We start from the raw sequence: 26,467 nt of genomic DNA on the forward strand, positions 1-26,467 counted from the left end.
CTGGTTCTTCCTCTGCAGACCAGGAAGTAGCTGTTATGGAGTCTATATGATACAGTGCTGTGCGGAACAGGATTTTTGACTGATTGAGCTGCATAAATAAGTAAGCAGATGTGGTCGGATCATACTTCGGATTTCTTATTACTGTTCTAATAGAAACCGTAAACATGCACTGACAGCACGGAAGAACATAATAGTTATTTCCAAAACGAACGATCATAACAGGCACCAAACCGCAGTTATTGCCCTACAAACTGCATACACTGTGATAATTGTGCTCAAGTAGTAAAACATATCAGCTTTTGATACAGAACGTTTTATTTGAATGCTAATTCCGTACAACTATTGTTTAAACGTTACCTATATCTTTTTTTACCTTCCAAATCACGTACCTAATATTTTTGCTTTATAAGAATCTTGCCATGGGGCGAGATACAAGCTATATTAATAGTTTACTGTGTATATAGCCCCTTTATTTCCCTCACCAGCGTTGCATCCATCAGCCTTATTGTTTTGCTCAAAGTGTGGTACAATCCTCAAAATCGTCACATTGATAAATACGTGTGTGTAGATTTGCTTTTATTTGAGGTCAGGGTATTAGGCTTAAAGTGACATCAAGTGTAAAAATATGTATTAAGAGTATTTTATTATTGCACTGTTGCTTATGTTTAACTGTATTTAAATACACAACAGCCCCTTCATGCTGCCATCAATTTGTAAACATTCACACAAAGTTCTAATGTAAACACTTGCTGTAAAAATGAAATTGCGCAATTGTTGATGTGCTCATGTGATTTCAAGGCTAGGATCGGATCATGGGGGACTGGCTATGTTGCTAGGCACGCCCCCAGTCTGATTCTTGATTGCGTCAAAGGGGGAGGCTGTAGGACGCCATATAAGGTAGGACGTTCCATTCCATCCTAATGGTGTTAAAGGCCAGCGCTTTTAGGACGGCATGGTAATTAGAAGACCGCTAATTGCAGCTGCAAATCACACTTCTGAAATTCTTGGCAGTGAAGGGGTTGATTAGTTAACTGGTAAGGGCAATAGTATTGTAATGTATTGATTACCCTCCTATCTCTGTGTTCTCCACTGAAAATTTTGCCAGCCGAGTGGGGGGTAGTAAAATATTTCCTAATATTATATAATTTTCTGCTATTCAAAGCACAAATTAATTGCATTATTTAACGTAAATGTATTTAATGATAATTTGTGCAATACAAATTTTTAACATTTTATATATTAGCTAATTTCAGCTTAAAGTGAAGATAAACTTTGATGAATGAAAGCCCGTTTTTTTAAAAATACTATTAAAAACAGGGGCACTTTAATTCATCAAAGTTTAGAAAGCAGCTGTTTTGTTTAAAAACTTACCGTTTTTCTTTTCACAGCCAGAGCAGCTTCCCCTACCCGGAGATCCTCTCTTCACACGTCAGCAATGACTAATCCGGCTTCCTCCAATCACGGCATGGCCTTAGACAATGACTCCCCTGGGGGGAAAGCTGTGATTGGAGGAAGCCGGATTAGTCATTGCTGACGTGTGAAGAGAGGATCTCCGGGTGGGGGAAGATGCTCTGGCTGTGAAAAGAAAAACGGTACGTTTTTAAACAAAACGGCTGCTTTCTAAACTTTGATGAATGAAAGTGCACCTGTTTTTAATAGTATTTTTAATAAATGGGCTTTCATTCATCAAAGTTTACCTTCACTTTAATATTGGCTAAAATGTTAGCCTGGTGGTGCACCAACAAAAAATATCCTTGGGATCTCTCCCCCCTCCTCTCTACCATCTTAGGTACTGGCAGACAGTCTGACAGTAAGCAGTTTTTTGTTTTCTTTTTTCTTTTCCTTAACCCTCTGTTACCATATGAAGCCAGATTTCAAAATCATTACCAACAGTAAGGTTCATGCTCCTTTACCATATGAAAGCAGATGCTGGAAGGCAGCAAGTCTTGGTTGTCATTTGACAACTGAGACTGCTAGGGCTTCCAGCATTATGGTTGTAGATCTATGTTATATGGTATAATGGGCTATGTGCTGCATAACGTAGATCTACGTCCATATGGGCAAAGGGGTTAAAATTGTATGCCCTAGCTGAACCATATTTGTTTAATTAACTACTACAGTGAGTTCAGGTAGTGCCTGGAGGTTTCATGTGAAAACAACTGCATGCATCGTTGATAATGCCATCTGTGGTGGCTGGAACATTAATATTATGTTGGAGAGTTGCTAAGGCACTTTTTTTTAATTTTTTTTTTATTTTATAAACAAACACAATACAAAAAAAAAGGGAAAACAGAATCAACACACGGAAAATCGCTTAATATTAATACAGAAAAGAAACTATAATAATAGAGAAAAAAAAAAAAAAAAAGAAAATCTTAAGAAAGCTGAGGTTGTACCCGTGTATGGACCCTTGCAAGAGCCACTTGGCCCACCAGGATCTAATGGCACAATCTTCCTATCGAAGTAACACTTGCTTACAACAACCAATGTCCATTCACCCAACATTGACAATAAGAGGGAGGAAGAGAAAAAAGAAAAAAGGGATTACCTGAAACCTCCTGTCCCCTCTGCTCCGGCCCCTCCCTCACCCCTCCAAGAAATCCCCCTCCATCCTAGCACATTAAATTTGATTTGTTTAAATTCCTCCCATTGGAAACGTATCAGCTGGAAAACCTCTTCTCTACTCGATCTTAAATATGTATATTCTTCCAACAACAATAACTCATTAATTCTATTAATTAGCATTTCCTCTCCCGGGACATTTGTTTTTTTCCAGTTTCTGGCCAATAAGGATTTAAATCCATTTAATACATACATTATTAATTTGGCTCTTATTTTACATATACCTTTAATGGGTTTATTTAATAGTGCTATGTATATATCCAACTCTAAATCCTCCTTCCCACTCAACTGCTGAATATATCCTGTAATTAGTTCCCACATACTTTTTACCCTGGGGCAATCCCACCATATGTGTTGCATGTTACCTACTCCACCACAACCTCTCCAGCAATAATTGGAGGCATTAGGATATATGCTATGCAGCCTAGCTGGCGTTAAATACCATCTGGTAAGTATCTTATAATTTAGTTCCTGGATGTTAGAGGAAGAAGATGATCTAGCTACATTAATGCATATAGACCGCCAGTCTGATTCTTCTATTTGTCGTCCTGTCTCTACCTCCCATTTTTGCATATAACTCAGTTTTAAAAACTCTGTTGAATTGTTAAGGAGTTTATAACTGAATGAAACAGTTCTCCTAATTGGAGTTTCAGTATAACAAATTTTTTCAAAATTGGTCAGTTGTCTGACCAACTTTTCTTTCTCTAAGTGGCATGCTACAAAGTTTTGTAATTGCAAATACTTTAACCAATTGCCGAAAGTGCCATTGGTTAGATTTAACAGCTCCTGTTGGGGTTTGAGTTTCCCATTGTCTAAAAATTGGCATATCGGTGTAGATTGAGTTAGATTCAGAGGGCCAGAATAGCTAGCTATATGCCCTCCCTGAAACTCCACATTATTAGTAATCGGGAGGAGAGGTGATGGTGTAGTTGAGATATAGGGATGCTCTGTTGTGATTTTCCCCCAAGTTACAAAGATGTGCTTAATCATCGGGAACTGCATAATTTTTAGCGGTCTGCTTTTACTTGATGACCATATTAGTTTATTCATTGGTTGAAACGTTATGATATTATTTTCTAACTGTACCCACGCTTTATTCCTGTGATTTATATGCCAATCTAGAATCCTTTGTAGAGTAATCGCTCTATGATAATTTCTAATATTTGGTACACCTAGCCCTCCTTCTGATCTTGTCTTATAAAGTGTAGTAGCTTTAATTCTTGGCTTAGTTTGGTTCCAAATAAAAGAATTTATAATTTTCTGAAATTTAGTACAATAGGTATAGGGAATATTAATAGGGATGGTCTGAAAAAGATATAGGATACGTGGGAGGATATTCATTTTAACAGTATGTATACGCCCTAGCCATGATATTGTTTTAGATCTCCATAAATTAAGATCTAATTGGATTTTAGCGGCTAACACAGAGTAATTTTCTGAAAAAAGGCGTGTATCATCAGCTGATAGTTGAACCCCTAGATATTTCAGGGAAGAATCTTTCCAGGCATATGTATTGCTCGCCTTACATTCACGATAGTCACTAGATGACATTACAAGTTTAAGTGCTTCCGATTTAGTTTTATTAATGAGAAAATTTGAATAGCTTCCAAATTCCTGCAGTATCTGATCTAATTTTTTAATAGATCTGACCGGGTCTGATATTGTGAGTAACACGTCATCCGCGTATAAAGATATCTTAAATTCTTGGGACCCTATTTTTATGCCAGTAATATTTTCATCCGAGCAAATTTTTGCAGCTAGAATCTCCATGGAAAGGACAAATAATAACGGGGATAGGGGACAACCCTGTCTCGTTCCGTTTGTGATGTTAAGAGGCTCCGAAAGTACCCCATTAATTTTTATTTTAGCCGATGGGAATGCATAAAGATGGAAAATACGTTGTATCATTTTTTCCCCAAAACCAAATTTATTCAGTGTTAATCTTAGAAAAGACCAGTCTAGCCGGTCAAAAGCCTTTTCTGATCTTATGTAATTTAACATACTTTATTAAATATAGAGCCTTGATGGTATTGTCCCTTGCTTCTCTGCGTGGTACGAAACCTACTTGATCTAGATTTATAATTTCTGGTAAAACTTTATTAATTCTATTTGCTATAAGTTTGGCATAAATTTTTACATCATTATTCAATAGAGAAATAGGTCTATAGCTTGCTGGAATTTTAGGGTCTTTACCAGGTTTATGTAAGACAATAATCTTTGCTTCTAGCATTTCCTTTGCTAAGAGGGGTTCTGTACTTGTTGAGTTAAAATATAATAAAAGTTTCGGTGCCAAAGACTCACTAAATGTTTTATAATAATTAGAGGTAAAACCATCTATTCCTGGACTTTTCCCAACAGCAAATTCTTTGATGGTCTGTATAATCTCTTGTAGGGAGAAGGGTTCCTCTAACATTTCTTTTTTAGAGTCCGTTATATTGGGAGCTAATGCACTTTTTAACATTAAATAAAGCTGGTCTGATGTATTAATGTTTGCTATTAGCCTATACTTCTTTAAATAAGTGTGGGTGTGAGCATATTTGGATCTGGAAGGGTTACAATATTTTGCTTAGCCTTTTCCTGGACTCTTCTTCAGGAAACGTGATGTGTGTGGCATGATGTGAGGGTGGTATGTAAGTTATAAACATGCTAGTTGCTGACAAGCTAAGTGATTATAGGGGCCTCTAACAGACTACAGAAGATCTATCTTTTCAGGCCACATTGAGATGCCTCTTCTCTTGCTGATCAGAAAAAGGGATGTTCCTCTGTATAGGGCTATATATGTATACATGACATTGGACAATATAATTCTTCAGACTGCAGTAGGGTTCACACTTTGACAGGCAAATAACTGTCAGACTGCACTGAAAGACAAACATGCAGCACTGCTGAGTATTCTGCTCTGCTGGGTGGCCTTCTCAATGCCACTCCCACAGGTCTTTTGCAGTCTAAGATTCACCTCTTCCAGACCTGCTCCCCCTTAATGACATAGAGAGTCTAGGACACGTCTGGTGCTGTGGATGCATTGCAAGAAGTTAAGAGAGTAGGAGGCGTGGAAAGATGTCCCATAGTGAGGAGGAACCAGGGGTATTAGAAGGACGTCATGGGATAGACCTGCATTCCAGGGTCAGTGGTAACTCTAGAACAGGGTATTGTGGCACACCTACATTTTAGCCTATGGGCCTAGTGATTTCTAGTTACACTCTTTGCCTCTTGCAGAGCATGCTCAGTATATGATGTATACGTTTTCTCTGAAGGATTTTGCAAATATAAGTATATTGCAAATTGATTCTAGTAAAATTTGAAATGCACTAATGTAATTAACATTTTGTGTTTAAGTCTCAGATTTTGGTATTTTGATGTCACATTGGGTTGCATGATTAATTATTTTTGCTATGAACTTTTCTTTTTTTATCTCCCCAAACTAGGTGGCAACAAGAGTTTAGCGGTTTTGCAGTTGAAGGCTCTCGCAGATCCAGCCATGCTCTCCCGTCTCCTGAAAGAGCACCAGGCCAAGCAGAACGAGAGGAAGGAGCTACAAGGCGAGTGGCTTCTTTTTACTTTCACAATAAGGTTAACTTGACTAAAAGTAACATTAGCTTGAGCAGGTCCTCTTTGTTCGCTGGAACAAGGGCTACATGGTAAAGTAATTCTGCCTTTTACCTTTATAATTAGATATTTGTAAAGACCATGAAGATCACATTCCCAGAATTAACCTCTAAATACAAATATTAAATAATACATTAAAACTGTGATGCATACATAGTGGTAGTGTGAATATGTTATGTAATAATTTTATAATTACTATATATACCTATTTTTGTTCTACCATGTAAGCTTTTTGATTTGTCTCTCTACATTTTTCAAACTTGTAGATCTAAATAGTATTTTTGTAGTTTCACAGTATAAATCACCAATTCATTTCCTTATTTTGTCATGTTTTTAATGCTGCAATCTATTACTAAATATCGCCTCTCCCCCCTCCAATCTATCATGCATGCTTCAGTTAGACTCATCCACCTAAGTCACCGATCTACATCCCTACACCGGCTCCCCATACACTGTAAATTCAAAATACTAAGCATAACCTATGAAGCACTCGACAACCTCACTCCCATCTATATTTTTATTTTTTTACAAATAGTGCATTTACCTTAATTTTTTCATTTAAAATAGATGCTTTTGTCTGTTGCAACCACCACCTATACTAAATGTTTTAAAACTGAAGTAATGGCTATAGTAAAGCTATGTAAACAAGAGCCAGCAGAATAAATCACACTCCCAGTGGGGTGTGAGAAAGCTACTAAAATGTTTATTTATAATTTAAAAAAAAAAAAAAAATCGGTAGGAGCAATTTCCAGCACATTTTATACTCTGCAGCTGTCATAATAAGTCAATGGAAACGTTAATGGCACAGATTTAAATTTTCTGTAATTAAAGGGACAGTCTACCCGAAAATGTTTGTTTAAAAAGATAGATAATCCATTTATTACCCATTCCCCAGTGTTGCATAACAAACACTGTTATATTAATATATTTTTTTACCACTGTGATTACCTTGTATCTAACCCTCAGCAGTCTGCCCCTTATCTCAGTACTATTTACAAACTTGCATCTTAGCCAATTAGTACTGCTTCATAAATAACTCCACAGGAGCGAGCACATGGTTATCTATATGGTACACATGAAGTAGCACCGCCTGGCTTTGAAAAGCTGATAAAATGCACTGAGATAAGAAGCAGCCTGCAGAAATTTTTCTTTGCATAAATGTTTTGTTGATGATCCATTTATATACCATCTGGAAGTGTTTTTGTAAAAATGTATAGTTTTGCTGATTTTTTTTTTTTTAAAAATTGTGCTGATTTTTTTTTAAAAATTGTGCTGATTTTTTTTTAAAAATTGTGCTGATTTTCTGACTCCTAACCAAGCCCCCAAAGTTCTAGATGTATACTGATGTCTACAGATTCCAGCTTGCTCCTGTTTGTCTAATAGGTCTTTGCATATGCAGGGAAGGGGGTAGTCTACTCTTTCTGCTTTCCCAGCCCCTTTCAGTGGCTGTCCCAGCCTAGCCTCATCAACAGTGCTAAATTGGGAGCTTCTAAGTAAGTTTTTAAAAGGTTTTATACTGGATTTTTAGATCAGTATCTGTGCATATTCTTCTTTATAGTAGTGTCTATTACATGCAGTTATATGAAAATCGGTAACAATAGCAATGTTGGTTGCTCAAAGCTGAGAAATGGGTAGTAAAGGCGTTATCTATCTTTTTAATCAATAAAAACAATCAAGTTGACTGTCCCTTTAAGCATTTTATTGTGGCACTATATAGGTCAGTGTGTGAAGAAGTGATTAGCTTCATAGTGTGATTGACATTTTCTTATGCAATAGGATTTTGGCTCAATTTCCCCCACAATCTCCCCAAAAGTTAAGTTAAAGTTAAAGGGACAGTCAACACCAGAATTTGTGTTGTTTAAAAAGATAGATAATCCCTTTATTACCTATTCCCCAGTTTTACATAACCAACACAGTTATAATTACCTCTGTGATTACCTTGTATCTAAGCCTCTGCAGACTGCCCCCTTATTTCAGTTCTTTTGACAGACTTGCATTGCAGCCAATCAGCGCCCACTCCTCGGTAAATGCACGTGCGAGAGCTCAATGTTATCTATATGAAACACATGAACTAATGCCCTCTAGTGGTGAAAAACTGTCAAAATGCATTTAGATTAGAGGTGGCCTTCAAGGTCTAAGAAATTAGCATATGAACCTCCTAGGTTTAGCTTTCAACTAAGAATAACAAGAGAACAAAGCAGAAATGGTGATAAAAGTAAATTGGAAAGATGTTTAAAAATACATGCCCTATTTGAATCATTAAAGTTTTTTTTTGGACTTGACTGTCCCTTTAACATTGATTATCAATGTTGCTGTTCCTGACAAGCAACCTTATTATTTGCAATTGGTGGTTTAGAGGTGAATATCTCTGTTGGACATTGGAACAGAAAGCAGCAATATATGCTTGCACAATAATTTACAGGTAGTAGGCTGCTTTTTAGCACCAATAGACTGTGAGAATATGAATGTAGGCATATGTGTGTATATACTGATATATATGTATATATAATTATACAGCAGAGAAAAAAAAAGTATGTTTGTCCCCTTTTTCATTATCCTACTGTACTTGTGTAAAGTACAGAGTGCAAGTTCACACCACATTCATATGAGCGGGATTATTTTGTGTAAATTTTCCAATCTCAGTTGCATCTAACCACAAGATGCACACTTGAGCAAGTACCAGGTCCCCTCTCTAAACTTAAAAATGTTACATGGACTTCCCAGTTGCTAGACACTTACAAGAAAACCTAGCAGGTAACCCTCCAGGAGCCATGATAGCTATGGTAACAGTGTGACCACTACTGGGAAAATATCTTTGTTGTTTTTACGGGCGACAGCAGTCGTTGAAACTAATAATCAGAAGACTAATCTAGTCTGCTGATATTCCTGTCTGAACACTTATTAATCCTAGGTATAGTTGTGTGCAAATCACAGCTATTTCATTTGACTGTGTTTACTTCTACCACTTATATTAGAAGTCTATAGCATTTATCAGCCACCCTCACTATAAAGAAATGCTACTGAGCTGCTACCTTCCATCATCATGATAGTGTAAATACACTTCTGCAGAAGGGAGGTGACATTCAAAAGGAAATGTGATTGAATATACAATGACATCTGAAATCTAATATGTTTAAAATGCCAACATTTCTTCTGTCATATAAAGGACCATTAATGAATTTTAAATAAGCAGTACATTTTTTTTACACAGATTTATTTTACCCCCCATTTGCCGGCTCCCTGTTTCATGTGACAGCCATCAGCCAATCACAGAATAGTATATGTGTATAATGTGCACATGCTCAGTAGGAGCTGGTGCCTCAGAGCGCATATAAAAAGACTGTGCAAAAACTGACACATGAAGTAAATTTGGAAGACTTTTAAAACTGTCTGTTTTTTCTGAATCAGTAATGTTTTATTTTGACATTGGCGTCCCTTTTAAACATGGAATCTGGGAGAAACCTCTTAAGGTTAAGATTTCCTTTACTTTATATATTTACACTGATCTGATTACTTGTATAGTTGAGTTGCATTTTTAATTTTTAAGGATCCAGTTTCCCCCCATTCTTATGTAGTAGAGAATGTTAGACACCCTGGCTTGTTGCTTGTGTTAAATCAGCTCACTTCTGATAGAGAGCAACAGGTGTGTAGTAAAACCATTCACTGTTCTTAGTCATTTTTCCACTCTTGTCCTGAGTAGTGAATGCAGAATAAAGTGTATAATGCGGAGTTATTGTTCTTTGAAGCAGTAGTTCCCAAATAAAAAGACTGGAAGTCACAGGCAGCCTAAAGCTTGCTTTGTTTTTTTCCTTGGAATTGAACAGCTGGCTGTGCTAATTGTTTTACACAGTAAGGCTAACATATTCCATTGGTTTTGTTATGGTTGCACTGACTGTTGTTCAGCTGTTCCAATGCATGAAAGTTATGAGTTTTCTGCTTATTTGAGGAATTTGTTCAAATGCTACTACAACTCAAGACAATGTTCCACCAACCAGAAATGACTGTAACCTTATTAAAATTGTTTATTTTTTATTTTTATATTAAAGACAGGATTAGGAACATTCCACCTGACCATTTCTAAAGTCTCTGATTTCCTAATCCTAAATATAAAATGCATTTTGTTGTCAACAGAGAAAAGAAGAAAGGAGGCTATTGCTGCAGCTACGTCATTAACAGAGGCGCTGGTAGACCATCTAAATGTGGGGTAAGTGAGTGTCCGGTTATGCACTAGGTGTGAAGACTTAAAGTCAAATCACCTTTGAGTACAATTCTATAAACATAGCAAATTAGAAGCAGATCCAAATTCACTTTATGGAATCACAAGATACTGTGTTTGGCAATAAAGAATACAATGAAGGTGATACAGTTTACTGACAGCCCAAAGACAAAAACTGCCAGATTTTGGGACACTGTGTTCAAGTTTATGTTCTCTAATATTTTCAGTCTGCAAAGGAGTGCTTAAAGGGACGGCAAAGTCAAAACAATGCAATGCTAAGTGTGTATTTAATAAAAACACGTCCTCACTGCACTGTAATGAATGCCATATTTCAACATGGTGGCACCCATGCCTAGAGGGAGGCCGGGCATTACCTCAGTACTATGAAAATAAAATGTATTCAGTGTTTAATGTCCCTTTAAAGCTTGGCTGCCCAACTCCATTTAAAGCCCATCGTATAACTATCCTTATTAACTGAACAAAGGCAACTTAAATTGCAGGTTACTGCCCTTTAGACTGCACACATATAATAAAGCTAGGAGAATATTACATTGAAATGTATGGCATGGCTGCTAAATGTAAGGGAGAGGTAAAGGCTAATGATATGTGTATGTGTGCATTTTGTTTTTGAAGAGATACTGAAAAATACAGATATGTAAAGGGTCATACAAATGAAATTGCAACGCACAGCAGATCACATTCACTGTAGTTCCCAGCAGATAACCAGAAGGCCTATTGAGTCTGAGCATATTCTCTGATGTTTTAGCTTAATAAATGCTTAGGATACACTTATTCCGCAGGCATTTTTTAATACAGATATGGTGTTTGTCCTGACCACCTTTGTTGGAAATATTAAGGGATACGCTCTGTACAAAGTATTCAATATGAGGCCTAACTAATAATCTGTCAAATGGCCTAAAATAACCTCACTTTCTCTGCTGCTAATACCTTATCCTATACATTGTAGCAGTTTTTCGGCCTAACCTGCTACACTGCTGTTAAAGGGACACTGAACCCAAACTTTTTCTTTCGCGATTCAGATAGAGCATGGAATTTTAAGCAACTTTCCAATGAACTCCTATTATCAAATTTTCTTCATTCTCTTGGTATCTTTATTTGAAATGCAAGAATGTAAGTTTAGATGCCGGCCCATTTTTGGTGAACAACCTGGGTTGTTCTTGCTGATTGGTGGATAAATTCATCCACCAATAAAAAAAGTGCTGCCCAGAGTTCTGAACCCCAAAAAACTTAGATGCATTATTTTTCAAATAAAGATAACAATAGAACGAAGAAAAATTAATAATAGGAGTAAATTAGAAAATTGCATGCTCTATCTGAATCACGAAATATTTTTTTTTGGTTCAGTGTCCCTTTAACCAAGTTTCATGTTGTCTGAAATAATAGTTCCCTAAGACAGGTACTCTTTTGTTGCTCACAGTAAAGTGAGTCTGTAATTAACCTTTGGGTTGTTACATCATAAATGTATATATTAGATCTCAGTCATTTGTCATATCTTCTAGTTTTGTTTTTTTTAAATATTATTTTTCATATGATCTACACCTCTTAACATAACAACCCAGTTACAGATTTGTGTACTATTTTCAAAAAGACACTTCTTGTTAGATTTTTGATAACCTTTCTTGGGCATGCAGCCATGAACAAGCCTTGTGCATGTGTGTGTGATGTAACTGCTCCAGAAGCATGCTCAATGCTTGTGCACACAGCCTACCAGCATATTCTTTTAGAACCATCCTTATAAACACAAACATTGCAAAACTGCAGTTAAATCAATTTAAAATGAACTGCTGCAGTGTCAGATTCACTTTTATCTTCATTTAAAAGGATATTCCAGACAAAATTTAAATTCACATGGATGCATTTCAGTTTTACATATGTTATCAAAAACGCTTCTAATAAAAGCTATAGCTGTTTAAAATGAGTATTTAAAGGGACACTAAACCCAAAAAATTTCTTTCATGATTCAGACAGATAATACAATTTTAAACAACATTCCAATTTACAGCAATTACCTAACTTGCTTAATTCTTTAGATATCCTTTGTTGAAGAAATAGCAATGCACATGGGTGAGCCAATCACACAAGTCATCTATGTGTAGCCACCAATCAGCAGCTACTGATCCTATCTAGATATGCTTTTTATGACGGAATATCAAGAGAATTAAGCAAATTAGATAATAGAAGTAAATTAGAAAGTTGCTTAAAATTGTATTCTCTGTCTGAATCACGAAAGAACATTTTTGAGTTTGATGTCCCTTTAAAGGGACAGTCTACACCAGAATTTTTATTGTTTTAAAAGATAGATAAGCCCTTTATTACCCATTCCCCAGTTTTGCATAACCACCCCATTTATATAAATGTATGTTTAACCTCTGTGATTACCTTTATATCTAAGCCTCTGCAGACTGCCTCCTTAACTCAGTGCTTTTGAAAGACATGCAATTTAGCCAATCAGTGCAGATTCCTAAATAACTCTACGGGAGTGAGCACAATGTTATCTATATGACACACATGAACTAACACTGTCTAACTGTGAAAAACTTTCAAAATGCTCTGAGCTAAGAGGCGGTTTTCAACTGTTTAGAAATCAGTTTGAGCCTAGTTAGGTTTAGCTTTTCAAAAATACCACCAAGGGAACAAAGCAAATTTAATGATAAAAGTCAATTGGAAAGTTGTTTAAAATGTCATGCCCTATCTGAATCATGAAAGTTTAATTTTGACTAGACTGTCCCTTTAAGTATGCACCGTGCACCAGCATTTTAAAAACAGCCCTTGCTCAGAGAGCCTAAGATGCTTAAACCATCTGGTAATAACTTAATGTACTCATTGCCAACATGATAGCAGCCCTACTGGTGCTCTGAGCAGCTGCAGTATTTAAAATACTGGTGCACTGAGAATATCTAGCTATGCTTCACGTGCAGAGAATAACGTGAACATTAAAACAGTGATAACTTTTACTAGAAGCTTATTTGCTAATACATGTATATTGTAAATGTGTTTCTATTCAAAGATGTAATTCATCTATGTGCATTTACATTTAGACCGGAATGTCCCTTTAAGCAATATCAGAATAATGCCAAGATTGTAGCAATAGAATTGTTATTGACATCTGTTTGGAAGATTAGCTCAGATTTGCTACACAATTATCTTTCACTTTTTATGTTGAAGCTATTTGAAAACAGGAAAAGAACAAGGGGGAAGGAAAGAGGAGTAAGGAACAAGACAAAGTAATAAGCATGAAATCTTTCTGTATGCATTTAAACATGTCAACAATTCTAATAATCTGCCCCAGTGCTAAGGATCCAGATCAGATCATATATTACAGCATCTGATTACACTTGGCATTTCCACATAAACCATTATATTGAACTGGAAACATTGTGCTATTTACACGCATGTAAAAGGGGCATTCGAATGCAGATGCTACGTACTATACTTTGCACACATATTGTTGCATTACTGAACTAGTTTACTGTGTGTTTAACCTCTGCAAAGAAGATAGTAATGTAAAAACTACATTCTGTAATAAATTAGAGCGGGTCATTTGTGCATTAGAATGTCCCTTTAAGCACAAGATATACTGGAATCAGAAGAAACAACCCACCTCTGTAGATCACATATAACTAAATGCAGTATGTGTTCCAACCTCATGCCTACAGATGTAAAGGGTATTTGCGATCAGCTGTGCATACAGACATTGCTCCTCCTGCTCTAACGTTATGATATGGCTACAGCATTATCTTGTGCCCATGGGTGACCGGTACAGTGTTCTGGGGCAAGTAAGATTTGTATTTGCAGTGCAACATGTAGCCATAGGCAGTCGCAGGTTTCTGCAGTTGGCGGCTTGTCATCAACGTAGGTAGTGAACTAATGTTTGCTGCTGCTTATAGCAAAAACTTATTGGAGTATAGCAATACATTAGAAACTAGGAAGAACGTTGTTTAATGTTTGTCATATTGAGCATATTTTTAAATATTGGTCTCTTTAAAGGGACATTGTAATGCAGCATTTAAATAATGAGAGCACTACTGACCCTGCAAGTCTATGTGTTTGCACCCTCTAATAGCGCACCAGCCATGTCTGTTTAGTACCAGCATTTCACTGTGGATTTCAAGTGGTGCTTTAAAAATGTGTTTAATCCGTTTGTGGGGGTTAGACACAGACTCACAGGGTCACTGATGCTAAAATTACTTACTCTAACATATTTAAGTAAGTGTCCCTTTAAGGGGCACTTATCTTTTACTGGGAATTAAACTTTCATGATTCAGACATGGCATGCCATTTTATACAACTTTCCAAATTACTTCTGTTATCTATTTTGCTTTTTTCTCTTGAAGTAAATGTATTTAAAATTGTATGTGCTTTCTTAATCATGAAAGAATCATGTCCCTTTAAAGAGAGATCCATAATATGCAATTTATTCTATTACTAAATTTGCTTTATTTTATTAGTATTCTTTATAGAAAATAATACCTAGGTAGGCTCATGAACAGCAAGCAATACTGAGGGCTAGCAGCTGATTGGTGGTTGCACATAGATGCCTCTTGTTATTGCCTCACCTAATGTGTTCAGCTAGCTCCCAGTAGTGCATTGCTGATCCTTCAAAAAATTATACCAAGAAAGTAAATCGGAAAGTTGGTTAAAATTGTAAGCTGTACTGGAATCATGAGAAAAAAAATGTGCTTCATATCTAATTAAATACCCAGTCACTAGGCATTTATCTTTTTATACTGTGTATATATTCTGATAATAAACAGAAACGAGCCACTATTACATTGTAGTTTAGTTTCATTGTGGCCAGATAGAGGCATTTTTCTGATCCCTGATTTACAGCCTTAGGCTTAAACTGACAAATGTGAGTGTGATTTGGTTAGTGCATCTAGTAATTAAACACATGCGTGTAAGAGAGATCCATTGTAAGCTTCAAGAGGAAAACACTGCAGCCCCCTAACCGGTGTGATGTCAGTGCTTCCTCTAGGAGCTCCCAGTGGGGTCTAGGGGAGCAAGTTTGTGTGTTTGGGTGAGACCAAACGGGAAGGAAGCAAGAGGGGAACATGTGACACTTCCCTGTATGGTCTGATGCTTAATAATTGTCGCTGAGCTCACTTCTGCACATGACACACAGCAGTTAGTTTTGTGCCCAGCTGGACAAAATGTTCCATTATCAAATTATTACACTTGGAAAATGTAAACACTTGTCTGCAATATACTACGAGAGTATTAAAAAAAAATGAATCCTTGAATATGATACAAAGTGCCATATACACTATTGTAGCTTGCATAAATCTGCTGCCTATCTTAGCTGTTGGTTAATACTTTCAAATGATTTTGCCTTAAAGGGACATATCATTAAACTGTGTTGCGCTAATTAGACAAAAAAAAAAAAAAAACGAAACTAAAACACACAATTTGACAAAATATTGTCCTTAAAAACATTACTTTCATCTCCTTTTTTTTTTTTAAAACATGATCCCATTTACATGTCTGTCTGCACATTGCACATAGTGAATGCAGGTTACAGTATGTGATGTGAGCTGCACTCCTCTTGCATTCACAATGGCCAGTGCTAGAAAGGTTTGGAAATCTGTAAACATGTTTTTCAGCTAAAAAAAAAAACCCTATCTAGATTAGGACAGATTCACGTTATAATGTCCCTTTAATTTTCTTTCCTCCTGTTTTTGGCTACTTTGTCTAAAGTACTAATATTAAAGTGCCATAAAACATGTTGAGATCTGTGCATATCCTAAAAGGGCTAATCAAGTAAAAATAGCAAAATGACTTACATAGCTGTGCTTTCTGGAGTAGACCGATCCACCCCCCTTATCAGTGTTTAACATCAGAAACACAGGCATTGTATTTTAAATGAGTTCACAATAGCTTATTTGCTTCTAGGCATGCTCCAGCAGATAATGACTGTTAAAGTCGTGCATTCTACCATATCAATGGTGGATATATATGCAGCCATAAAAGGAATTATGTGGGGGGAGTTAGATGTACAATTCAGACACTTAAAAGAAAGTGTTAATGGCGAGGCACTGCAGTATATATTTGCAGGTAAAGTAATTAAAGTACATATTATTATATTTTGTCTCTACCCCAACTTGTTTTATGTCCCTTTAAAGATCTAGTTATAGGTTTAACACATGTTCTTGACACATTTAAAAAAACAAACGTACTTAGTTAATATTGCTTTATGATAATCTCAGCGATATTGTATTATCTATAGAAGAAACACAAACAGCATGAGGCACTCGGTTCCAACATCTTGCGTCACGTTTTCTCCTATTATGGGTATCCAAAGCTGTAGGGGAATCCCACAATTCAGCAAGTGCAGCAATCAAAGCAGTAACCCTGTCCTCTAAAACAACATACAAAAATGCCATTGCAGGACACAGGGCTAGATTTATCAAAGCTGAGGCGGATAGGGGCCCCTGTACGCCTCAGCTCGACTGTAGCGGGGCGAAATTACCCGCAGGTAATCACATTGCACACAAGTGCAATTTTGCGCTCGCGCTCAATCCCGCCCCCTACCCACGCACAGCCAATCACGCGCAGGCAGGAGCTGTCAATCTCCTCAGTCGGACTCGACCGCGGAGATTAAATTTCGCCACCTTAGAGGTTAGGGAAGCGGTGGTCTGGTGACCGCTGCTTGTTAAATTACGGCGAGCAAGTTCTTATGAGAACTTGCAGCCATAGGGCTTTGATAAATCGAGCCCTTAGTGGTTATATTAATTCAGATTCACAACAGATCATTATATAGCCCATTTGTACATTTCTCCACAGAAACCCTCACCTACCGGTGTTTCCACTTCAGAATGTTTCACCTTTTGGCTTCCAGTATCTGTTTTAAACATGGATTCCCTCATTCCAGAGCAGTGCAGCTGTAGGTCACTTTAAAATATAACAGGGATAGGAATAGAGAAATCCCATGTGAAGAAGCACTTGACAATATTTCTGCTTGCTGCATAGAGAATCTGGATTTAAATGAAGAAAACATGTTAGAAGTAATCAAAATACATAAGAGAAGCAGACAATACTGATGTGTTGTTACTTACTGGCCCTTGCTCACCTGTGGTAGAACATCCATTATTCATACATAAATTATTCAGGGGCTGTATTTCTCTTACTTGGTGTATTCAGTCCACGGATTCATCCTTACTTGTGGGATATTCTCAATCCCTACAGGAAGTGGCAAAGAGAGCACACAGCAAAGCTGTCCATATAGCTCCCCTCAGGCTCCGCCCCCCCAGTCATTCTTTTTGCCGCTCTAACAAGTAGCATCTCCACGGGAGGGTAAAGAGTTTGTGGTGTTAGATTTGTAGTTTTTATTTCTTCAATCAAGAGTTTGTTATTTTAAAATAGTGCCGGTTTGTACTATTTACTCTGAGGCAGAAAGTGATGAAGATTTCTGCTGAGAGGAAAAAGATTTTAGCATGTTGTAACTAAAATCCATTGCTGTTCCCACACAGGACTGTTGCGTACAGGAGAACTTCAGTTGGGACGAACAGTTTGCAGGCTTAACTGCTTAAGGTATGCTCAGTCATTTATTTCTAACAAGACCTGGTAATGCTAGAAGACTGACAGAAATCCCCATGAGGGAAGGTAAGCCATTTTCTGAAATGCAGTATAGAAGGATGGCTTCAGTTAAGGGCTTAAGTACTGGTAGACACTGTGATGGGCTAAATCGATTATTTTATTGATGGAATATTATGTTTATTTAAGTGTTTGAAGCGTTGTAAACACTTTTTGGGGTTTTTATTTCGCCTGGCATATTATCAGACGCCTAGTCTGACTTAGGAAGGCCCCATAACTCTGGACTGAAGGGGGAGGGGGCCTCATTTTCACGCCTCAGTTGCGCAGTTGATTTTCAAGACAGCTCATGCAGCTTCATGTGTAGAGTACTGAGAGTGCAGGAGGACATCAAGGAGGCTTATATTTCTGCTACAAATAACCCTAAGGGAAGGTAGGGCTGCAGCAAAGACTGTGGCACCGTGCTGTAGTGTGTTAAACCGGTTGTTTACTACAATTTGCTCCGGTTTGGTCAATAAGGGGTTAATTGTTTTGAAAATGTGTGTGCAATCATTTCAAAGCATTAGGATCATGTGGTGAAATTTTCATAAAGATCAGATGTTTTTTGGTGATTTGGAAAAAAAGTGTGTGCTTTTTATTATTTAAAGACACAGTAACGTTTTTTTCAAAAAGTGATTTTTTCTGTATTGTAGTACTGTATAAGTCTGTCAAACATGTCTGAGACTTCAGATAGACCTTGTTCTTTATGTTTGAAAGCCATGGCGGTACCCCCATTGCATTTATGTGTAAAGTGTGCTAAAACATCTAAGCATTTTAAAGACCATCCAGTGACACTTAAAAATGTAGCCCAAGATGATTCTTTAACAGAGGGTAATGAGGATAGTCCTTCTTCCTCTCCCCATGTGTCGACACCAGTTACACCCGCGCAAGCGATGCCTAGTACCTCTAGCGCATTGGCCCCTATTACTTTACAACAATTAGCAGCAGTGATGGATAATTCCCTTGCAGCATTTTTATCCAAACTGCCAGTTTTTCCAAGAAAGCGCGATAGCTCAGTTTTAAATACAGAGGATGAGCAATCAGACGCTGTGGATAATTTATCTGTAGTACCCTCACAAAACTCAGAAGTATCAGTGAGGGAAGGTCTGTCTGAGGGAGAAATTTCTGATACAGGAAAAGTTTCTCAGCGGGCAGATTCAGATTCCTTAGCGTTTAAATTTAAGCTGGAACACCTCCGCGTACTGCTTAAGGAGGTTTTAGCTACGCTGGATGATTGTGACCCCATGGTGGTCCCAGAAAAATTGTGTAAGATGGACATGTTTTTAGAGGTCCCTGTTTACATTGACGCATTTCCGATCCCAAAGAGGGTGGCGGATATTGTGACTAGGGAGTGGGAGAGACCAGGTGTACCCTTTGTTTCCCCCCCCTATCTTAGCTGTTTCAACACTTGCTAAGCGTACAACTATACCAATAGAGGACAGTTGTGCTTTCAAAGATCCTATGGATAAAAAATTGGAAGGATTGCTGAAGAAAATTTTTGTTCAGCAAGGTTTTCTACTTCAACCAATTGCCTGCATAATTCCTGTAACTACTGCAGTGGCTTTTTGGTTCGAGGCCCTGGAGGAGTCGCTCCAGAGGGAGACCTCATACGATGAGGTCATGGATAGAATTCATACTCTAAAGCTGGTTAATTCTTTTATCACTGATGCCGCTTTCCAGTTAGCTAAACTAGCGGTGAAAAACTCAGGTTTTGCCATCATGGCGCGAAGGGCGCTTTGGCTCAAATCATGGTCGTCGGATGTGTCATCCAAAACAAAACTGTTAAATATTCCCTTCAAGGGGAAGACCCTTTTCGGCCCAGAGCTGAAAGAAATTATTTCAGATATCACTGGGGGCAAGGGTCATGCCCTTCCACAAGATAGGCCATTTAAGGCCAAAAACAAGGCTAATTTTCACTCCTTTCGCAACTTCAGGAGCGGACCTGCTGCAACCTCTGCTGTCGCAAAGCAAGATAACGCTTCCCAGCCCAAAGCAACTTGGAAACCATTGCAGGGCTGAAATAAGGGTAAACAGGCCAAGAAGCCTTCTCCTGCTACCAAGACAGCATGAAGGGGTAGCCCCCGATCCGGGACCGGATCTAGTAGGGGGCAGACTTTCTCTCTTTGCTCAGGCTTGGGCAAGAGACGTTCCGGATCCCTGGGCATTAGAAATAGTTGCTCAGGGGTACCTTCTAGAATTCAAGGATTCTCCCCCAAGGGGAAGGTTTCACAGTTCTCGTTTGTCTTCAGACCAAACAAAGAAACAGGCGTTCTTACGCTGTGTAGAAGATCTCCTAAAAATGGGAGTAATACACCCAGTTCCAATTGCAGAACAAGGACTGGGCTTTTACTCAAACCTGTTCGTAGTTCCCAAAAAGGAGGGAACTTTCAGGCCAATCCTGGATCTAAAGATTCTAAACAAATTCCTCAGAGTTCCGTCTTTCAAGATGGAAACCATTCGGACAATCTTGCCGATGATCCAGGAAGGTCAATATATGACTACCGTGGATCTAAAGTATGCGTACCTACATATTCCTATCCACAAAGATCACCATCAGTTCCTAAGGTTCGCCTTTCTGGACAAACATTACCAGTTCGTGGCCCTTCCTTTCGGGTTGGCCACCGCTCCCAGAATTTTCACAAAGGTGCTAGGGTCCCTTCTGGCGGTGCTAAGACCGCGGGGCATTGCAGTAGCACCTTACCTAGACGACATATTAATACAGGCGTCGTCTTTCCACAGAGCCAAGGCTCATACGGACATTGTTCTGGCCTTTCTAAGGTCTCACGGGTGGAAGGTGAACGTAGAAAAAAGTTCTTTGTCCCCGCTTACCAGGTTTCCTTTCTTGGAAACACTAATAGACTCGGTAGAAATGAAAATCTTTCTGACAGAGGTCAGGAAGTCCAAACTGTTGAACACCTGCCGAGCTCTTCATTCCATTCCTCGGCCTTCTGTGGCTCAGTGCATGGAGGTAATTGGTTTAATGGTGGCGGCAATGGACGTAGTCCCTTTTGCCCGAATTCATCTCAGACCACTGCAACTGTGCATGCTCAAGCAGTGGAATGGGGATTACGCAGATTTATCTCCTCAAATACAAATGGACCAGAAAACCAGAGACTCTCTTCTCTGGTGGTTGTCTCAAGTTCACCTGTCTCAGGGAATGAGTTTCCGCAGACCGGAGTGGATCATTGTCATTACCGACGCCAGTCTGTTAGGCTGGGGTGCGGTCTGGAACTCCCTGAAGGCTCAGGGTCTATGGTCTTGGGAAGAATCTCTTCTCCCGATAAACATTTTGGAGCTGAGAGCGATATTCAACACGCTCCAAGCATGGCCTCAACTAGCGGAGGCCAAATTCATCAGATTTCAGTCGGACAACATCACGACCGTAGCGTACATCAATCATCAGGGAGGAACAAAGAGTTCCCTAGCGATGAAGGAAGTATCCAAGATCATCAAATGGGCGGAAGATCACTCCTGCCATCTATCTGCAATTCACATCCCAGGGGTAGACAACTGGGAGACGGATTTTCTAAGTCGTCAGACTTTTCATCCGGGGGAGTGGGAACTCCACCCGGAGGTTTTTGTTCAGCTGACCCAGCTATGGGGCATTCCAGAATTGGATCTGATGGCGTCCCGTCAGAACACCAAACTTCCCCTTTACGGATCCGGATCCAGATCCAGGGATCCCAAGGCGGCATTGATAGATGCTTTAATAGCGCCTTGGTCATTCAGTCTAGCTTATGTCTTTCCACCGTTTCCTCTTCTCCCTCGGCTAATAGCCAGAATCAAACAGGAGAAGGCTTCGGTAATTCTGATAGCGACTGCGTGGCCACGCAGGACTTGGTATGCAGACCTAGTGGACATGTCATCGGTCCCACCATGGAAACTGCCATCGAGGCAGGATCTTCTAATTCAAGGTCCTTTCAAGCATCCAAATCTAGTTTCTCTGCAACTGACTGCTTGGTGATTGAACGCTTAATCCTAGCTAAGCGTGGTTTCTCTGAATCAGTTATAGACACACTGATACAGGCCAGAAAGCCTGTCACCAGGAAAATTTACCATAAGATATGGCGGAAATATCTTGGTTGGTGTGAATCCAAGGGTTACTCGTGGAGTAAGGTTAGGATTCCAAGGATACTGGCTTTTCTCCAAGAAGGATTGGAGAAAGGTCTGTCAGCTAGTTCCTTAAAGGGACAGATATCTGCTCTGTCCTGTTACATAAGCGCCTGGCAGCTGTACCAGACGTTCAGGTGTTTGCACAGGCCCTAGTTTGAATCAAGCCTGTTTACAAGCCTGTGGCTCCTCCTTGGAGTCTAAATTTAGTTCTTTCAGTTCTTCAAGGGGTTCCGTTTGAACCTTTACATTCCATAGATATTAAGTTATTATCTTGGAAAGTTTTGTTTTTGGTAGCCATTTCTTCTGCTCGAAGAGTTTCTGAATTGTCTGCTTTGCAGTGTGATTCACCCTATCTGGTATTCCATGCAGATAAGGTTGTTTTGCGTACCAAACCTGGTTTTCTTCCAAAAGTGGTTTCTAATAAGAATATTAACCAGGAAATTATTGTTCCTTCTCTGTGTCCTAATCCAGTTTCTAGGAAGGAACGACTTTTACACAATCTTGACGTGGTTCGTGCTTTAAAATTCTATTTAAAAGCAACTAAAGATTTCAGACAAACATCATCCTTGTTTGTCGTCTATTCTGGTAAGAGGAGAGGTCAGAAAGCGACTGCTACCTCTCTTTCCTTTTGGCTGAAAAGCATCATCCGATTGGCTTATGAGACTGCTGGACAGCAGCCTCCTGAACGAATTACAGCTCATTCGACCAGAGCTGTGGCTTCCACATGGGCTTTCAAGAATGAGGCTTCTGTTGAACAGATTTGTAAGGCAGCGACTTGGTCTTCACTGCATACATTCGCCAAATTTTACAAATTCGATACTTTTGCTTCTTCGGAGGCTATTTTTGTGAGAAAGGTTTTGTTCTGTTTAGGTGACCTGACTTGTTCCCTCCCTTCATCCGTGTCCTAAAAGCTTTGGTATTGGTATCCCACAAGTAAGGATGAATCCGTGGACTGAATACACCAAGTAAGAGAAAACAGAATTTATGCTTACCTGATAAATTACTTTCTCTTACGGTGTATTCAGTCCACGGCCCGCCCTGACGTTTAGTCAGGTTCAAATTTAATTTAAAATAACTACAGTCACCACTGCACCCTATGGTTCTCCTTTTTCTCCTAACCGTCGGTCGAATGACTGGGGGGGCGGAGCCTGAGGGGAGCTATATGGACAGCTTTGCTGTGTGCTCTCTTTGCCACTTCCTGTAGGGATTGAGAATATCCCACAAGTAAGGATGAATCAGTGGACTGAATACACCGTAAGAGAAAGTAATTTATCAGGTAAGCATAAATTCTGTTTTTTGTATATTATTTGTTTTTTGTTTTTTTTTAAACTAGTGTCGCACAAGCTTATGTAAACCAACGGAAACTGGACCATGAGGTAAAGACTCTTCAGATACAAGCTGCGCAGTTTGCAAAGCAGACAACACAATGGATCAGTTTGGTGGAGAACTTTAATCAGGCCCTAAAGGTAAGTCCTGTTTATCATTGCTTAGCCTTAATGTGATTCATTTTTAGTGAAGTTTGAATTCTATGCACTGTAGGTTATGCACCTAGCAGGGGTGTGACTAGCAACAACGGGATCCTGGATTACAGTTGGGGACCTATATATCCCTAAGTTACTTCTACCTATACATATATTGTGTGTGTGTTATACCAACTGCACTGGTGCATGCAGATACTCTCTCTTTTATGCTTGTTTTCCTATAAGCTCCAGAATGACCAAACACACAGCCAATACACAATAAGTGAGTAATGTTTGGGAATGCTCAATTGGAGGGCAACAGAAAGGGTTGGAGGCAGCTGTGCTTTTAGGCCTATTGAAGGGGGAAGTGGTTACTTTCATAGACTTTTTTTTCATGCTTCACATATCACAACATTTAAGCTTCAACATTAGTTGCTTAGAAATGTTTTAAACCCATTAAATTATAGCTTCTTGTTCTTATTAAATAAGCCTGTGTCTCTATCTTTCTATCATAATATATGTATCCTATATTAAGTTGCTTTGCTAGAGCTACCGGACGGTCAGACAATTCTTTCTGTACCGGCTAAATAATATTTCTAGCCATGCAATAAATATGTTATAGGACATGATTAGCTTGCCTGTTGGTATTTATAATATTTACAAGAATCGGTTGAATTATCTGTGCTAGTCCTGTTATTGGACCGTTAAGGGACGTGCCCATCTCTGCCATTCTTAAAATTATTTCATAATTTTAGTATGTTCATTGTAGACACAAACCTTCACCCTGTGTATGTATATGTGTGTATGTGTGTATGATATATATGTAATATAATCTGATGGGACCACTGTGGCAATGTGGCTGCTTAGGTGACTGCAGTAGCATGCATCTGGCCCTAGCCATGGCAAAGTAGATAAGATAAAAATACATAGTGGTTTGAAAGAGTGCATAAATGGTCTACTTTTGATTTGCAAAACCCTGCGAAGTGCTAGCACGGTGACCATTTAAATGCTGTTAAAACATTTTTTTGTGTGCAAATGTTTGTAGTGCAGCGCTCTATTGTGGATATGTACTATGCATATATATGTGAAAGAGTGGCGATGATGTGAAGCATTTGGCTTTATTTAAATGATTTCACTGGTAATTTCACAGGCGTTATTTCAAAGAATTCAGTGAGGTGTTTGCTCACATGCTTATAGCACCATCTTCAGGAAAATTTGTGGAATTACACGTAGGTTGGGAAGAGATTAAGCACAAATAAATAGGAACGACACTACTTTGCTGTAGTTATGCTTTTTATCTTTAGTGGACAGGAAACCTAAGCAATACAGTTATATGCACAACATTTTCATTTGATATTTATTTTGTAGGAGATCGGTGATGTTGAGAACTGGGCGAGAAGCATTGAAAAAGACATGCGCATAATAGCAACTGCTTTGGAATATGTATATAAAGGACAACTTCAGACTTCTGCTTCCTGATTGGTTTCAGAATAAAGACTGAGCTACAGATCATCAGTATCTAACAGTGTTTCAGCTGAAAAGCCTCACTGTGCATTATTTCACATATAAATGTCGCCATTCCTTGTATTGCATTGTAAGGCCGCACATTACTGCCTTGTCTGCAGCTAATGGAACAGCTAAACTTCAATTCCTACGTAATATTTAAATATAAGAAAATGCAGCAGTGCCAAATTCTGCTTGTAATATTCTGGCCACACCGTTGTGCTATGCACCATTTTATCAGTGTTATTGCAGTAGTAAATCCTGATCATCTCTGGCCTTTCTCTAAGGGCATTGTAGGAAATGCATATTTGTTGTAAAGTTTTTGCTGAATCCCACTATTTAAGAACCTTGTCCTTTTGGTATTTAGTTTGATTTTTTTTATGCATATGGCTTAAGAGCATTTTATAATAGTAGAACTTTAATATGTGTTTATACTATTGAAATAAACTCTGATAATTAAGCCTTTATGTTTAGAGACACTAAATTCCTTTGCTTGTGTTGAACAATTTGTTAATTAATAACCCAGTGTTACATGGATCTGTTGCACTGAAGCTTTAAGTAATGTCATGAGTGGGATTTCATGGAGATGACTCTGTAAATGAATATAAATAAATATGTGCTATACATTTACACATATACTACTCCACTGCATTTGTCCACTCCAGAAAACTGGTTAATGCCAAAGAACCGAGTTAGCAAATATGTTGACCAATAATACGTCTTCCCCCAATTGCTAAACACAGTATATAGTAGGTTGTTTAAGGTTACCTTAGTCATTTGCACTAAATTTTCTCTTACAGTACTTTTTTTGTCAGAGTTTTTAAAATTTACTTAAAGGCACAGTAACTCTGCAATTTATTTCCTAGTAAAATGTTCAGTTTTGTATAGTTACAAAAAAAAATCTCTTCAATACCCTTTCATTGTTTATTTTCCCTGCTTTTCCTGTAATTTAACGCAGACTATTGTACTGTTTCCATTCTACCTAGAGAGGCTGGAGTGCATTCTGTAGAATTCAGAACCTACATGCTTCACAGTGATTGGTTGGTAGGTGGAGGTGCTTGTTTATATAAATTCCTATTGGCCAAAGCGAAGGAAATAAGAAACAAAGTAGCTTTTCAGGGGGTGTGTCTTGACTCTGCAAAACTGCATACAGTTTCAAAATGTTGTATTCAGATCTTTTGCAATGCAGTGAACAATTTCTGATGTATTGATAGAAAATTACATTACTATCTCTTTAAATGCATTGTAATAGAATACATCTTAAACAAAAATCCTTGTTTACTTACTTTATGGTTTATTGCTCTTCTGTATATCTATACAAACTTCTATATAAACTTTTCTAACATCAGAATACACATTT

General features: G+C 38.3%; 1 protein-coding gene across 1 annotated transcript; it reads left to right on the top strand.

Moving 5' to 3' along the window:
- On the top strand, positions 1-26,458 carry BLOC1S1 (biogenesis of lysosomal organelles complex 1 subunit 1). Its single transcript, XM_053708090.1, has 5 exons — positions 1-100; positions 6,048-6,161; positions 10,360-10,432; positions 23,478-23,610; positions 24,973-26,458. Exons 2-5 carry the CDS (start codon positions 6,101-6,103, stop codon positions 25,081-25,083), a joined length of 378 nt encoding a protein of 125 aa, XP_053564065.1. The 5' UTR covers positions 1-100; positions 6,048-6,100; the 3' UTR covers positions 25,084-26,458.
- The last annotated feature ends 9 nt before the right edge of the window (positions 26,459-26,467 follow it).

Source organism: Bombina bombina, chromosome 3 (assembly GCF_027579735.1).
Source record: "Bombina bombina isolate aBomBom1 chromosome 3, aBomBom1.pri, whole genome shotgun sequence".
Taxonomy (NCBI): domain Eukaryota; kingdom Metazoa; phylum Chordata; class Amphibia; order Anura; family Bombinatoridae; genus Bombina; species Bombina bombina.